Source organism: Oreochromis aureus, linkage group 5 (assembly GCF_013358895.1).
Source record: "Oreochromis aureus strain Israel breed Guangdong linkage group 5, ZZ_aureus, whole genome shotgun sequence".
NCBI classification, from domain to species: Eukaryota; Metazoa; Chordata; class Actinopteri; order Cichliformes; family Cichlidae; genus Oreochromis; species Oreochromis aureus.
In genome coordinates, this window is record NC_052946.1 from 19,953,078 (window position 1) to 19,970,236 (window position 17,159).

The window sequence follows — 17,159 nt, forward strand, 5'->3', positions numbered from 1 at the left end:
TGACAGTCATCCAAGTGTAAAAACATTCATACAAATAGCATTTAAAGTAACAGTGGTCCACTGAACCCACTCACCTTTTCTGACACCAGTCTCTCCACCTCCTCCTGATGCTCAGAGGAGGCCTTGCGCAAGGCCTGCTGCGCCTCCAGCTGTGCCGCATTTAAAGTCTGACTCAGAGTCTGCTTCTCCCGCTCAGCCTGGGCCAACGCAATCTCCCCGTCTGAGCGAACGCGCCTCAGTTCAGCTGGAAATCACAATCAGGAAAACAAATATAACACTTTCCTGTTATTGACCAACTTTTATTATCTTTAACTATAAAAACCAACGTCTCCTCTCACCTGCAGCCGTCTCACAGCGGACTCTGAGGGTTTGGTTTTCTGTCTCCAGCTGCTCTCTGCGAGTTTCCACCTGAACGAGCTGCTGCTGCACTTCGAACAGGCTGGTCTCCAGGGACTCGCGCTCCGACCTGCAGGTTACAACCACAACTTACACACACGTGCGCTGAGCACTTTTCAGTAATTAACCAAGTCTGAAACCAAACATGCCTGAAAGCAGCCAGTTCCTCAGACAGCATGGCGTTCTCCCTCTCAGATGCTGTCAGCTGAACCACGAGGGCCGCTTTGTCCCGGGCCAGCTCTGCCTGACTGCGGCCGACCTCCTCCAAGGCCACCTCGTTCCTCTGGCCCTCTCCTCTAGCGAGACTTAACTCAGAACCCAAAGAGGTCACCTCGCCACAAAGCTGTCAAGTACAAAATTATGAGGTCAGTTAAGTATCCCCTGTGAGCCAAAAGCTCAGACTTCAGAGTCCTATAAACACCCAGTTTCTGTTATGTATTTGTCATTGTCATTTAAGGCCCACAGCTCTGTTTGCAAAGTTCAGCCAATCAGAGGACGGCTTTAAAAAGCCTTAAAAAGAGAGGAGCTGAAACATCTTCACACTGTTTATCAGACAGCCTCATGGTTTATATCAAGCCCCACTTTTATTTATAATTACTGTGAAGTACATGATGATTCAAAAACAGAAAAGGTACTGCGTGTCGTGGGTGTCATATGTGAGCGGTCTCTCATCAACCTTGCAAAAACAGACCTGCACACACCGGACACACGTCTCTCCTCTGCTGCTTTCTTCTGGGTTCAAAAGTTTAACCAACAGTTTGTCTGATTTAAAAACTTTCCTTTCCATTTTTAAATGTGTTTTAAAAATAACCGAGGCCTGAAATCAGCCATGTGGTCGTATTATCTGCCTTTATTTTGGGCTCATTCAAAATAATGCTTTTGGCCCATGTTGCAAACAACATGGGCCAAAATGGGTGTTTTAAATATTTTAAATTCGTGTTTTGGGGTTTAAAAAAATGAACAGTCATAGTTAAAATGCCAGATTTTGAATTCTGTTTGCTTCAACTGCTTTTTCACCAAGCTTTGGTAAAATACTGGTGTTTTCCAAACAGGAAATCTCTTCCTGTGTTCTCTTATTTACAACACAATGTGGACAGGAATGCAACATTCATCATTTAAGGCATGTATAAAGTGCTCTCAGAGTGGAAATGATGTAATGTGTAGTTGTACCTGGGTGACTTTCTCCTGCAGCTTAAGCCTCTCAGCCCTGAGGCTCTGGAGCTCAGCCTCGATCCCCACGCGGCTTAGCTCGGCGTCCTGCAACGACTGCTGCAGAGTGATGCGGGCGGACTCCAGCTCGAGCCTGTCCTGCTCCAGCCGGACCAGCTCATCTCTGATGGTCAGCTTTTCCTGCTCAGCGTCGCGTTTCTGAACCTGCAGGACGGCTTTCTCCTCCTCGAGCTTAGACACAGAGGTGAGAGCGAGTCACATTAAAGGCCTCAAAACCTCTTTTAAAATCTAGAACAGGTTTGTTTATTTTACATTGTTTTATTTTACTCGGCTGGGATGGAAATGGGTGATGACGCACACCAATCACAGTTTGGCAACACCTGAATTTGAATCTAAAAACAACTACATTATTCTGTTTACACTGGCATTAACCCTCGTCCACAGAGACACAAGAGCATTTCATATCAAATGGGCTTGAAACTACATATTTGGAGGTTTTAAATAGCACTGCAGCTCCCTTACCTTGAGGATGTAGGTGTTCAGGGCTGCTTTGTCCTGTGCCAGACCCTCGTTCATGCTGCCCATCTTTGCCAGAGAGTCTCTGAGAGCTGCATCCTCAGACTGGAGCTTGTTAAGCAGCAGAGAGAGCTCCGTGTTTTTGCTCTCAGCCTGGAGGGAAAAATCAGGGTCAAACACAGTTAGAGAGACCAGGTGCTATTTGTTTAAGCAGCCGAGCGCATCAGTCGGCCGACTGTACCACAAGTTTATCTGAAAGTTTTCAAGAATAACTGAATAAAATGTCTGACTAAACTTAAAAACATAAAGTCTTCTGAGTTTTAATTACATTGGACAGCTCAGGTGGAGGCAGGAGTCATCCAGAGGAGTGCTGCTTCATGACCAACTATTCAAAAACCTGAAATCTGTGTCACAGATGACATGTACAGTTGTACAGTCAGCGCTTCGAAAGGGAAACTCCTAAAAATACATTTATGAGGTCAGCTGCAAAAATAACTGTATAACTCCCTGTTTTGGCGTTACAAAGCTGCTGTCTGAAGACGTGCAGCATCAGTTTTGGAGCTGAAAGCCGTAGATACTGCAGGTTGTTTAGTGGCTGACCTTAATGCAAATGTATTTGTAGGATTTTCCTTTTCACAAAATATCAGAAGGAAAATATTTAAAATACTTGATTTACTGATATTTGCAGCACACAGTCGAACACTAAATTTAGCGCTGAAAGAAGCATACATTATTGTTTTTGGGACACTGCTACTAAATCTGCACCTTAATATCATGAACACTTCCACCACTCGTTTTGCCTTCATTAACTTTCTCGCATGAAAAACCCTGAAACTGACACCTGAATTTTAATAGACTAACTTTAATTTCCTCTCAAAAATATACATCCAAAACAAAAAAGTGGCAGTGTCGCTCCCTTGCACTCTGCAGTACTCTAGTAGCACTTCACCTCTGACAAATACACAGACTATTACCATTTTCTTACCCGAGCCAGCGCCTCAGACAGCTGAGTTTTTTCTTGCTCCAGCAGCTGCCTCTGAACCTCCCCCTGCTGGTGAGTCTCCCTCACTGCAGACAACTCGCCTCGCTGAGCAGAGGCTCGACTCTCGCTCTGATCCAACTGCTTCTGTCTGTTTGAGGCAACATGTGTTGTTCACTGAAAACCAGGCAGGACTCTTGGTGTGTATCTGTTAGTGTGTGCAGCTTATTGTTCTATTGCAGGAAGGGATGACTGGACAGCACAATAGCTGTGAATAGAGTCAAACTTTTACACAAAAGCTGTAAATGAGATGTTGGAGCTGTACAGGGAGGAGTTTGTTAATGACTGAGATGCTTATGTAGAGGAAGCTGATGTAGATCTTTTGAATGGCACACTGTGAGCATGTGCAGCGTGTGGATTAGTGCCCACATCACATTCACTTAATCTCTACGAATTAGCCAGCTTACATCCTCAGCGTCTCTGCCTTTGCCCGGTCTCTCTCCTGCACGGCAGCCTCCTTCTCCTCCCTCTCGTGGTCTCGCTCTCGCTGCACGGATGCCACGGTCAGCTGGAGCTTCTCGCAGTCCATCTGCAGGAGCTGGCTGCTGCTCTGCGCCGCCTGCACATTCTTCTCCAGGTTCACCTTCTCGCTACAACATTCACGACATGTGTGTGTGTGCATGTGAGAATATAATGCAGAGTTGAGGATAAATACACTGTTGGTTTTGTAAGTGAAGTTTGGCAAACCTGGCCAGCGTGTCTCTCTCCTGCTTCACACGGTCCCGTTCTCGCACCGCGGCCTCTCTCTCTCTCTGAGCGGCGTCCCTCTCCCGCTGCAGAGTTTGGCTTCTCTGTTCTGCGTCTCTTTTAGCCGACTCGGACTCGGAAAGCTGTTTTCGTAACTGCTGCACAGACGACTGAGCAGAGAGCAGACGGCTTCGAACATCCTGCAAACACAACCGGACAAGTGGAGGGAATGATGATGATGTTACAAGGCTACAGCACCTACGACATGAAAGACTTTAAAGTCTCACCACAGATTTTAGCACTTAATGTCTGAGCTTCATTGATTTTTAAGTCATTTAGCTTGTCTTAAACAGAAAAGGGGGGCAAATAAAATCGGTGACCTCTGTCAGAGCCGTCCATGTTTGTGTGCGGTCCTTTGTGTTTATAGATTAACATGTCACCTGCAGCTGGAGTGTCTTGTTTGTGACTGCAGAGCGGAGAGCAGACAGCGCCGCCTCCGGGAGAGGAGACAGCGAGGAGGGTCGAGTGGGAGAGGACGGCCTTCGAGGGAAAGAGTCACGAATCAGAGCCCCAGAATTGTCCTGATCCGCTTCTGACGATGACGACTCTCCGTCTGCTGAAACCGTCTGTAAACGCAGGTTAAAATGAAGCCCTTCCATCTGGGTTCCCACTGAGAAATCAGCTGATGTAAAAATGTGTGTGTTGTTTACCTGAGCGATGTCCCGCAGTGTGTCTAACAGCGTCTCAGTGTGAGTCCTCATCATCTGCATGTCAGTCTCATCACTGCCGCTCTGCTCCTGAAGGGAAATGATTCACATGAAGCACATGAAACGGACCAGTAAGAAACCATTATGGCCTCCGTGACTGGTGTCTCACCTCGAGCTTCCTCGATAGTGTCACAATTTCTCTGTTGCGCTCTTCAATTTGTCCCTTTAGTCTCTCCCCTTCTCGCACCAAATCTGACAACCTAAAAATGAGAACGAAAACAATATGAAATTAAACTCTCGCGGACGGTAAAAAGAACCTTTAGTTTTGCACATTGAGTCAGTTCTTGTTGTTTTAAATGAAAAGTGCTGGAAGTCTTCCAGCTGTTACATGATGGGGACTTTTACTAAACTAGCTCGTCCTGTTGGACAGCTCGATTAAAAACAACTTATACGACTGTAAGGCTGCAGGACGGCTCGGCACCCTGACCTGACGTTGAGCTCGCTTCTCTCTGCGTCCATCCTGCTCTGAAAGCTCATCATCTCTGCCACTCGACCTCTCAGCTGCTGCTCCAGCTGAACCCTCAGACCTTTCTCCTGCTCCAGAGCCAGAACTGCTCCTCCCTCCCGACTTTGCAGCGTGGCACACAGACCGGCCCAGGACACCTGAGCAGAGTGGGACGTCCGAGCCAGCTCATTACGCATATCTGACAGGTCCCTGCGGGAGATTGGAGAGAGGCGAGGAGGAGTGAGAGACAAAACACGAGTCAAAAGATAAAATAAGACTGAGGAGAAGAAAGTTTACCTTTCAGTGGCGCTCTTCATTTCGCAGACATGCCTCTTGAACCCGACCACTTGTCGCCACAGTGTCAGCAGTCGGCTGTGCTCGCTGCTGAAGTAGCTGTGGAAAGACTGAACAGGAGGACAGAGGAAATTAAAACAAGTAATGATTATTCTGAATTTATACTTTCCTGAATTTGCTTTACTAATTTGGGAAGCATCCCTCTCCCACCTCTTCTTCTCTCCTCCAGTCAGACTCCTTTTGCTCTAGCTCCTCTCTGGCTTTTGTCCAATCAGCAGTGAGCCTGCGGATGTCCTGGCTGAGAGCCTCGTTGGCCAAACCAGCCTGCTCCAACTGCTCTCTCAGCATTGCATTCACTGCAGACAGACTGCTGCTCCTGAAGTCACAACATGAAAACACTCAAATATAACACACGCAGTTCAGGCTGGAGCTGTTTACAAAGAAAGTGGTTAAATAAAATGCAAATGAGAAGATTGATCAGGTCTGCAGGTCTGTTTGGTATAATACATGACCGAATTCATGAAAGCCTCCTTAACTAGAGTCTGTGTGGTTTTAAAGAAAGGCTGCTCATTCTCATATTTCCTATGTTTTTTGTGTAAAAGTTTAAGTCAAATTACAACGGAGCACAGATGAGCTCATGACTCATTCCTGTAAAAATAGTTTTAGCTGCAAGTGCAAAAATGTCTCACAAAAATCTTCAGTCCCTAAATAAAAAGAGTTAAAAAAAAACTCAGTGGACTAACTGGCCAACAGCTTATGTTGGCAGTTAGATAACTATTCATATCTGCTATACATAGGCCATGGAAATACGCTGTTCCTGCATGAGTGCAATACCATCCATATCAATTCTGTCCATCGATCCTTACAATAACAAAACAAAACAAGTTCATTAAATTCATGTTTTAAAGACTGTTGCATATGTAAAATTAAAGTAATAAATCCATATCCATTTATTTGCAGCGTCAAAGGGAGCTATCATAGTGTGATGTTCCCTGATCATCAGCATCAGGTTGAAACTGGCAGCTGTTGGTGAATCCACTAAGCAAGTTATGTTGCTCAAGCTAACAGTCCCATTGGAAGATTGCTTAGACAAAGTTTTCCAAAGGAAGCTCTCTAAGCACACGGAGCTGGTCAGCAGTTGTCAGTAGTTGAGATGGAGAGCCATTTGAATTGGGGTAGAGGGGATTTGTGGCCTGTTCTTTGGCCAGAGGCTTCAGCAGTTTGGCGATTCAATGAGTGAAGAAGAGGAGAGCCATCAAAGAGAGCCTCATGACAGCTGTGGCTCAGAAGAGGTGAGCCACGGGGTCAGAGCAGCCAGCTGTGTGGACATGTGCCGGAGACTCATCAGCCCCAGTGGGGTCACCTGGAGGAGGGTGTGTGACGTTGGAGGATTCAAATCACCCGATGATCCCAGGAATGACACAATCAGACTGAGGCATCAGCAGATGTACATTCACAGCACAGTTAGAAAACGAAATCTGGTGATGCTGAGTTATCAGACCTCTGTCTTCTGCCATAGTCTTTATATTTGCTCGAGGATAGTGAAGCTAAACTCCATAGCTTCTTCTTGTTCTTGTTCTTTCCTGAGAGAGGTCAAAACTCTGATAGAAAGCTATGAAATTAAAGATTACGACTGCTACTCCTAACCTTGATTTTGTGTTATGGTCAAAAGCAGAATTTAATCTCAGAGGACGACCTTGCTGAATTTAAGTTAAATAAATAAAATTCTCCCACAAAACTGCCAGTACTGAAGTTGCACTGAGAGCATTGTAGAGTCAGTGCAACCCTAGCTGTGGCTCAGGAGGTTCAACTAATAATTGGAAGGCAAGATGTGGGCAAGATGATGAAATGAACCGAAAACTGTCCTGGATACAGCCACTGAAGCGTGAGTGCGATAGACAACACGCTTGAAGTGCACAGAATAAAGCACTGTATGAATGCTTGTGGTAAATAGACTGATACAGTGGTCTTCTGCTCATACTACTCAAAGTGCTGTTACATCATAGGCCACATTTACATTAATACAGCTTTTTGTCCCCGCTCTCTTAAACACTTTTTAACAATCACACAGACACACACAGTGCCTCTATAGTGCAGCGGTCCCTGGTTTGATCCCAGGAGGAGCCACAAGTCATTTTGGGTTAAGGACAGGCGTCTGGTGTAACAAATCTGCCTAATGAGACATGCGTAGAAACCTGCTAAGCTGCTTCCTTGTGAATAAAGGAGCAGACAAAAGCAGCTTTACCTAGCTTTATCACACACTAATTTAGACACATTTCAACACTGGGACTGAACCCTGACCCTCTGATTAGCAGACATCTCACTCTATCCCCACAACCACAGCTGTCATAAATGTGGGTCACAGTGTAAACGTGTTATATAAATACCAGTTAAATAATTTCCTCTTAGACTTTGCTAAAAAAAAAAGAAAGAAAAAAGTTTGAAATACAAAAAATGGTGTTAGTGCAGGTTTTAATGTTTCTGTTTCTATTTATGGGCTACGTGCCACAACTCTTTACAATGACACTTATTAAACCATTACTAACAAATTATAGGCCAATTTCCAACCTAACTTTTATCTCAAAAACTCTTGAAATAGTAGTGGTAAAACAGCTAACTATCATCTGCAGAGGAATGGCTTATTTGAAGAGTTTCAGTCAGGTTTCAGAGCTCGTCACAGCACAGAAACAGCTGTAGTGAAGGTTACGAATGATTCTGATTTGATAGCTTAATATTGTACATTATTTTACTACAGAGATTAGAGCACGTTGTAGGTATTACAGGTACTGTGCTGCAGTGGCTAGAATCATATCAGTCTCATAGACTCCAATTTGTTCATGTAAATGGAGAGTCCTCTTCACACTCTAAGGTTAATTATGGAGTTCCACAGGGTTCAGTGCTAGGACCAATTCTGTTTACAATTTACATGCTTCCCTTAGCCAAGGCATAGCATACGTTTTCATTTTCATGCAGACGACACACAGCTTTATCTATCCATGAAGCCAGATAACACACACCAATTAGTTAAACTGTGTGAATGTCTTAAAGGCACAAAGATCTGGATGACCTCTTCTGCTTCTAATTTCAGATAAAACTGAGGTTATTGTACTGAACCCTAAAAATCTTAATAAAATGGTGTCTAACCAGATGCTTACTCCGCTTGATTGTTGGGTTTTTCTCTCTAATATTGCAGGAGCTTTACCCTATAATATAAAGCACCTCTAAGTTGTTCTGATTTGGCACTATATAAATAATATTGAATATTCTCTGAGTTATCTCTGGTTTGGCTGCACTGATACTTTTCAACAGTCTGAGTATGTTACAGGTTTGCAGCTAAATCATTTTATGTCTCTTCTGTCATGATGCATCACCTTTGTTGTTCTTCCTCCAGGCGGATTAAAGCATCCTCCAGGTTGCTGCTTGCTTCATCTTGATGGCGACCATTCGATGTTTCGCTGTGACCCTAAAATCAAAAGATTACATTGGACATATTATTTTTACTCTGTGCATAAAAATCGGCTTCCTTATGTTTACAGTAAACTCGAGGTCACCTACACTGTTTTTCTCCAACTCTGATGACTTCTCCTGCAGCGCCTGCTCCAGATCACCACACCTCTTTTTATACTGAAGCACCTGAAGCAGCAGGAAATAACACCAGTAGTCACACCTCATCAATAACAAATTAGGAGAAGAGGGAAATAAAACAGACGCACCTTGGCCTGCAACTTCTGCACGAGCTGCGCCTGCCTCTGCTGCCCCTCCTGGTATGCGGTGAGTTTGCGCTTGTAGGCCGCCTGTTCCTCGTCCAGCCTTCTGCGCAAATCCACATTCTGCTGAGCCAGGCTGCGTGACTCTGGTGAATCGTGGTCCCCATCCCCTGTTTCAAAACGCAGCGCCTGCTCCAGCTGTGGTTTTGATCAAAGGTAAGAGGCAAGGGATCGGGTTTAATTTCACACTTCTTCATGGCAGATCTGCATGGCACTGCCAAGTTTGGACTGCATCCAAAAATACCTGTGTACGTGTTCTGTAAGTCCCAACGAGCTAAGTACTTGAGATGGGAACTATTTTCCAGACTTTAAAAACAGAATTTCCCCAAACCATCTCACCATTTAACAGCTGTTCTGGACAGCTTGTGCGTACACTGATGGCACTGGTACAAAACACATCCTGATCATTTCCTGTTAAACCTCTCATGAATGCATAAAATGAAGGAAAATACTACATTTAAACTACATAAATGGAGGTCATAGTACTTAAGAACTACTAACTTTGTTTTCAGCCATATCTTTCTTTCTATGCTGCATAGATGTTCACTCTTAAATGAAACTCTTCACAAGAAGGTTTGTGGATTATTTTGTGTAACCTGATCGTGACATCTGGACAGAGGCACATCTGCTGAGTTTATAAATCATTTTTTGGCACTTTGAGCAGCACAGGGTGAGTCAGGGTGAGAAAGCTGACTAACATATGAACATATATTCCAGCTGCTCAGTACTACAGAGCGTCTGTATCCCAAAGTGCAGACCAGTTATTGCTTTAAATACACTTTTGAAATGAGTCCATTAAGTTATAAACGGTGGACACTCTCCTTTAAACTGGTTGTTTTATGTGTGACATTAAAGCAGCAGGCATCTCAACAGCCTACAAGAGTAAAATATACATATATAAATGTATTTATTCTTTAAAGAGAAAAGATTCCTTTGGAAGATCTCCAGCACAATTTCTTCATGCTTTAGGAAGCAGGCTGCAGTTATTCCTTTTGTAATGTTCAACCCACCACAAATGAGCTGTAGCACCCAACTCACCCACCCACCCAACACTGCATCTCCCCTCGCCACTGAAGCCCCTGTTTACAGTCACCCAGGGTGACAGACGCCATGGCAACATTCCACTTCAGTTGATTCCAGCCCCCATCACCTGGGAGACGAGCAAATCTCAGACAAAGGAAGGACCCAAAAAAAACACATAAATGAGGAAAAGGGAATGTGGCACGGTCCTCAGCTTTAAATGTGTGTAAAGCCAGAGCACCTGAGGAGTGTTTGACATAAATCTTTCTGAACTTGTCGCAAGAGATTAACAGGCTATAATGATTCCATCCACCTCTCAACCTATTCTACCAATCTGACCACTAAGCGCTGTTTGCAGGCATCCTGGAGACTTGCCTTACCCTCTCACTGATTGCACCGTACTTGATGGCGAGCTCGTCTCGGTCGGCTCTGCTGTGTGCCAGCAGGTCCTCCAACCTCGCCAGTTCCCCCTGCAGTACTCGGTTCTCCTCCTGGAGGGACATGACCGAGGACATGGCCCCTGCTGCTCACAGAAAAGCCAAAGTCAGGCAAAGACGGCACTGATTTGGTGTGAGGGACAGAGGACTGTGGCAACTCACCGTTGTCGCTGAGGTTCTTTGTCACAATCTCTCGCACTCGTGCTGGCAGACATGTAGGGGGGGCATCAGGTGAAGGACCCCGGACTGTCAGCCTCTTCTCCTCAGACAGAACGCTCTCCTCCAGCCTCTGGTGGAGGAGGACAGGCACAGCCGTTTGTATTTAGTTTGTGACGTTTAGAGAAAGATCAGCAACACAGAGCTGAGAAAATATGAAATAAGGCTATAAACACAGAAAATCACAACACATGACAGAAACTGAGTGATCACAATAATGTGTCTGAAAAGCTCCACAAACCCAACGGTGCCACTACAGGCACAGGACCACGACTGCTGCGCAATGGATACACAAAACTGCTCCCAAACACAAACAAGCGCATGCACGCCCCAGATGAGCCGCTATTATTTGCCCCACACCTGCGTCATTTGATGAAATGATCAAGTGAGCTGGAGCGGGTCCGGCGAGCCTCACCTGGATCACAGACTCCAGTTTACTGCTGGAGTCGCTTTCTGCGGAGTTTTCCGCAGCGCTCATCGCACCGGCAGGTATTTAAAATCCTCCGGGTAACAGGATTAACTCCGAATAAATGCTACGTCTTCACGGTGTCAGCGATGGTCTGTTGCTTTGCAGCAGGAGCGGGAAAAAGAAACAGTTGTGAGCCTCAGCTGCTTATTTGGTATGAGGCGACAAAGTTTGGTCGCAGAGGAGCAGTGCGCGTCCGTCCCGTCGCCTCCTCCTCTTCCTCCGGGAGGCAGAGATTGAGGACAGCAGGATTAGCAGGTTTTAAAATGCACACCCCCACCTCCACCACCTCCACCACTATCACCACACTCCCACTTCTCACATTCAGAGCCCTCCACACGTCACTGATATCCAGCTACTCTCGAGCCTCGCAGTTGAGAGGAGAAGATACCGAAATATTAACCTGATTTTTGTGACGTCAGTACGTTAATATTGATTCAAATAATTACGGCACTCTGAGCCCACCGAGAGAAGCAGCAGATATCTTTAAACTCCTTTACGGCGTCGTGCCAAAAAGTGATCATCTGCCAAAAACACAGACCGTCTGTTATAACTGACTTGTTGACCTAAAATCTGTGAACATCTCTCTCATTTAGGTAACCTTTATATAGCCTTTATTTATCCAGGTCAAAGGTCTCATTAAGACTAAAAAGTTCTTTCAGAGTGACCTGTCCAAGAGCGGAGCAGACATTTCTAAAATACACTTTAAGTGGTGAAAAAGGGGCTGGGTCCATTACAATGCAGAATAGCTACCATAACATGAGGATACTTGCAAAGCAGGTCATTTCTATATTTTGTATATGAGCCTTTCATAAATCATGTTGACTACAGTCTATTTACCAATACAAGCAAAGATGATGGACTTTAAAAAAAAAGAAGAAAAGAAACAACCACAGAAACAGCAGCAATCACTTTTTGAATATGAGGGTTTAAAAAGCAAAAACAAACAAACAAAAAACAACAGAGCATAAGTGTCTACCAAAGCGCTGGAATTTACTCTCTAATTTCCTGTTTCGATTAAGCATAAATAGTGGCAGTGCAGCAGTGCAGCTGTTACTGAGTGATTTTAAGGATCTTTTCAAATTAATATCTAAAAAAAATTTTTTTTTAAAATATCCTCCAGCTTAAGGGGTTACTTAAAAGTACAAAATTATTGCCAGCCAAAGAAGCAGTTATAACAAACAACATCTTCTCACTGCAATCATATTATTATTATTATTATTATTATTATTATTATTATCATTATTATTAATCCAGGTAATTTGGGCTACTTCTTAGTTTTAATGACACAGTAAGGATCACATCTATCCGTTTACACTTGTATTATACTTTTACATGTTAAGTGCTCTGCACATGGATGTGTGTGTGACTTTTTTATATATCTTTGAAAAGTTGTGACTGTCACTTAAATGGGAGTATAAGGGTTTCATATTTTCCTCTGAAATGCAGTGAAGTAGTCTAAACACGACATAAAACATATTTAAGGTCAGTAGTTTTAAAAATGTGTTTGGACAAGTCAAGACAAAACCACACATGCTGCCTCAGTCAGTTTCAGTTTTCCTTTGAGTGCTGTTCAGTATTTTTGGTGTTAGGGTGATGACTATCATCACAGTTTGGATCTGCTTCATGAAACTATGAATACGTGTTTGCTAAAACAAAAAAGGGAAGGTATAAAATGTTATCTTGATGTAGCTTTACACTAGTGTAAAACTAGTACTCCTTTCAGGTTTGGGGTACTTCTTCATTTCTGAAGGGCAGGGGTACATCCAGAGGGGGCAGCATGACTGAATCTTACTGATACCCCCCTCCCACCAATGCAATCAGACTAGAATACTGTAAAACCCACAGCGTGCACTGGATGACAGCATGCACACAGTTAGTACTATTACTCAAATACTTTACTAAAGTACTGTTTTGCAGATCTACTTTATTTTATTTATTTATTTATTTTAGTCACTTGGATGAGTGACGAAATGTTTTCCCACTGAATACGCGAATTGTAACAACATCAGTATGGTGTATCCACAATTTTCTTCACTTTATTCATTTCTGATAAATATTTTCTGTGGGAAGGTTGTTGTTCCTGTTCAGGAATTTTGGGGGAGCAAAGAGGTGACATCTTCTCCATTATTATATCTTTACATTCACGCAGCTGTAATGGGAAGAATTCGGTGGTTTCCAAAGATAGTTTTAAAAATCACAAATATTTCGTATCTTTACACTTGACTTTGTTTTCTGCTTCTCCTTCTTCTTCTTTTAGCGATTAAACGTTTTTAATTTTAATACATTAGCAACTTTAGCAGAAAGCTAAACAAAGCATCTGCTTTGTTGTTTGCTTTGTGACACAGGCATTGAAGATGACGGGGTGTGTGCTGCACTGTGTGGTGTTTGAATTGTCAAGGTTACAGACAAGAGGATCATTGTGTCAATACCAGACCCCCCACCCTGCCTTAACCCACCTCTCCCGCTCACACTCACATTTGCATTTCTATGCTTGTGAGTACTTTCTCTTACAGTACACATTCCCATCCCTCCCCTGAAACCACACAGGGCCCTGGGGGAGCAGGTACTACCAGATTAAATGTCCTTAAAAAGCCCCAATACAAAAGGACTTACAAGAATAAACATTAAAACTCAAAGTTATTACAGTTTTATTATTATTACAGGGATTTTTTCCCCAAGTTTCTGAGTTTTTCTATTTTCAATCCAGTTTAGTTTGAGTTAGATTTCAGAGTTGGTCTTTTTGTTTAGTTTAGTTTTTAGTAATTTGACTCTTAATTTTAATTTTGTAAATTAATTATTATAATTTTAAGAGTATTTGATAGGGGCATGTTTTTCAGAAGTTCTGAATAGATGTTGCAATACAAACAGCACTTCCCAAAGGATGTTGATTCAGTGTGTTAGACATCCCGAGGCTCGGTAGACTGTAATAACACGGTAATAACATTGTTCCAGATGGTTTTTCCCCCTCAAAAAAATCTCTAGCTTTGATTTTACTTCCTTTAACTAAAATGTTATTTTATTTTTTTAACCACAGTTTCATTGAACTATAATGACTTTGGTGAATGCTGACTTAAATGTCTGAATGACTTAAATTTAAACTTACAAGAATAAACAACAAAAAACTGATGCTAGTGTTGTGACATCATCAGTAATGCTGTCACGCCCGACACCAGTTCACCGACCACTTCATTAGGCACACCTTTTTAAGGCAAATGTCTAATCAGCCACATGACAGTAATTCAGTTTATTGAGCCACATAGACACGGTCAAGACGACCTGCTGATGTTCAAACGGAGCATCAGAACGGGGAACAACGGTGATTAAAGTGACTTTGGATGTGGCGACAGAAACTTTTGATCTCCTGGGATTTTCCCTTAAAACCATCCCTGGAATTTAAAAAGAGAAAATATCCAATGAGCAGCAGTTCTCTGGGAGAAGATGCCTCATTGATGCCAGAGCTTGGAGGTGAATGACAGGAAGGCAACAGTACCTCCATTAACCACTTGTTCCAACCAAGACATGCAGAAGGAGACAGGAGACGCTGCTGTCAGCTAAGATCACCAAGAATTAAAACAGCTCTAAAGGCGAGGGGTCCCGCACAAGCAGGGTGTACCTAATAAAGTGACTGGTGTAAAACCTAAAAAGTATTCTAATCTGAAATAAATGAAAGATTTTCATTTCCCAGAAATGAAAAGTTCCGTTTAAACTTATTCATGTCTTTGGCGCCCCCTACTGGTGTGACAGGAAATAACTGGTACTGACTTTAGTGAAATCAAACCTTAAAAATCTGTCGATCTGCGCAATTGTTCATCCTGAATCTCCAAATGCGAACACACCCCCAAACTGTCCGCTCTTCGCCACACGTTAAACAAACGGGACTTCTTCTGCACCGACCTTAAATCACTGATTTCCTGAGCAGATCCCTCTGCGCTTCTCTTTTATTATGTGCATATAAAGGAGAACATGGCCAACGATTCATCGCCAACATCCTCTTTAAGCGCAGAAACCACCGACATCCACAAAGACACGCCCAAGTTTTCAAAAGTCTGAGGAGTTGGAGGAGGGAGATGGTTGCACGTTAAGCCGCGCAGCATCCAACCAAAACTAAACGGAGACTTTTTCGCCCCCAAGCATCAGAGGAGGAGATCGTGACTGCTGTGGAAACAAGAGGCTGAATATAAACACCATCTACACCTACATCATGTCGTGTTTGCTGCAGCTTTAGCAGTGAAAACATCCGCTTCCCTGTCTGATAAACAGCTCTCCTCGGCTGCTCGGTCTGCTCACCGTTTTCCTGCCGTCTCTCCATTTTTCCTCTGCGTGGGCTTTTTACACAGCAAAAGCAGACACGAAGCTCATCCCGGCACTTACAAACGGACCGTCGGCTCCCTGCACGCAGGGTCGCCTTGTTTCGAAATCTTCTCCATGCTTTTTCCGGGGAGGGACTTCCAGTTCATACAGATCAGCGGCGGGTCTATCATATGATCACATCGAGCTCCATAACGCGCTGGCATTTTGAATGAAACACGTCAATAAACGCTGTTATTCACTCAAATAAACGAGTATCTTAAAAAAAAAAAGAAAAAAAAGAAAGTATGTGTATGTTTGAAGTGTGAAATATGTAAAAACTGAAATATTTTTAGTGATGTAGATGTTTATCTTTCAAATAATATCTAAAATCCGAACATATACATTCATCCAATGTTAAATTAAAGAATCGATACACTTCATTATTTTATTTCAAAATAGCTTATAAATAATAATTTTAAGTGAACAAAATAACACTTTTAAGTATCTAAAATCCAGTCATATCATCATATCCAATGCTTAATTTAAAAAATGAATTGAATTATCATTTTTGAATAACTTCTTTTAAATAATCATCTTAAATGAACAAGATAATAAGACATTTTTAATATTTAACATCCAATCATATCCAATTTGCCATATATTTAATAAAAATAATATTATTTTTAAATAAAATATTTTAAATAAAAATTTTCAGTGAACAAAATGAGAGACATTTATCTTTTAAAAGCATCAAAATAATATCTAAAATCCAATCTATCCATTCATTTACTAATTAATAACAAAAATAAATACATATAAAATAACAAGCAGCTGGATAGCGTAGTTGTAAGACTGCAGACCTTTGGAGCAGGAGTTGCAAGTTCGATTCCTGCCTCCCGGTAGTATCCAGTAAGGGTCCTGGGTAGACCCCCCCCATGCTAAAACCAAGCCCTGAGATGGTGCGGCCATGTCTGCAGCCTGTCCGTTTGGACACAAGCATTTCACTGCATGTTGTACTCTGTATGATTGTGTATGTGACGAATAAAGCTTGGTTGTTGTTAAGTACTTCACCTTCAGGGAGAAATTTAAATGTATACAAGGTGAATCCTCAGGATTTTCATTTTATTACAAGTTATGAAATTGAAATTGTGACCCACCCCATTCTTGTTACAATGGCAGAAAGAAGCCTCCGTACGAATCCATTATTCTGACTTTGTTAGAAAAACCAATAATTCCTGAGTCTCCACTTCTTTGCACAGCAACCTCATGTTTACTTTAATCAGTAGCTCAGGCTGCCAGAACATTTCTAAAACATGTGCTGTGCCTAACTGTATTAATGAACTGATATTAGACACCTGTAGCCTAGTAAATAAATCCCGATCACACTTACTTCACAGGAAACGTTAAACGTCTGAAGTCTAAATGTTTTTCAGCTGAATCTGTTTCAGTTTGGTGTCTGTAAATTTGGTCCATGTTTTTTTTTTTTTCCTTCCCGTCATTCTGACAGAAGTTAATCTTGGCTTCATCCGTCTCGTGATTTATCCATTTTCAGCTCTGTGTGGGTTCTTTTATGCGTTTTCTGGTAAAGTCTTATCTGTCCTTCCTGCTCTCGAGTGTAAACAGTGGTTTGGAGCTTAATGTAAATC

General features: G+C 42.7%; 1 protein-coding gene across 5 annotated transcripts in view; it reads right to left on the minus strand.

Annotated features, from left to right (window-relative positions):
• LOC116333862 (rootletin) overlaps positions 1–15,659 on the minus strand; it is a 26,143-nt gene extending 10,484 nt beyond the window's left edge. The window contains exons 1-20 of one of the 5 annotated variants that reach the window (XM_039612285.1): positions 15,511–15,659; positions 10,701–10,827; positions 10,482–10,624; positions 9,028–9,219; positions 8,870–8,947; positions 8,686–8,777; positions 5,525–5,690; positions 5,318–5,424; positions 5,003–5,230; positions 4,685–4,775; positions 4,519–4,605; positions 4,249–4,434; positions 3,809–4,008; positions 3,529–3,711; positions 3,068–3,212; positions 2,089–2,235; positions 1,567–1,797; positions 546–739; positions 339–466; positions 75–244 (exon numbers count right to left, since the gene is read on the minus strand). In XM_039612285.1, coding sequence (XP_039468219.1) covers positions 75–244; positions 339–466; positions 546–739; positions 1,567–1,797; positions 2,089–2,235; positions 3,068–3,212; positions 3,529–3,711; positions 3,809–4,008; positions 4,249–4,434; positions 4,519–4,605; positions 4,685–4,775; positions 5,003–5,230; positions 5,318–5,424; positions 5,525–5,690; positions 8,686–8,777; positions 8,870–8,947; positions 9,028–9,219; positions 10,482–10,616 — 2,760 coding nt within the window. In that variant the 5' untranslated portion in view covers positions 10,617–10,624; positions 10,701–10,827; positions 15,511–15,659. Of the gene's footprint in view, positions 1–74; positions 245–338; positions 467–545; positions 740–1,566; positions 1,798–2,088; positions 2,236–3,067; positions 3,213–3,528; positions 3,712–3,808; positions 4,009–4,248; positions 4,435–4,518; positions 4,606–4,684; positions 4,776–5,002; positions 5,231–5,317; positions 5,425–5,524; positions 5,691–8,685; positions 8,778–8,869; positions 8,948–9,027; positions 9,220–10,481; positions 10,625–10,700; positions 10,828–11,169; positions 11,543–15,001; positions 15,207–15,421 lie in introns of those variants that run through there. The other 4 variants (XM_039612283.1, XM_039612286.1, XM_039612284.1 and 1 more) reach the window with 4 other exon arrangements.
• Between the last annotated feature and the right edge of the window lie 1,500 nt (positions 15,660–17,159).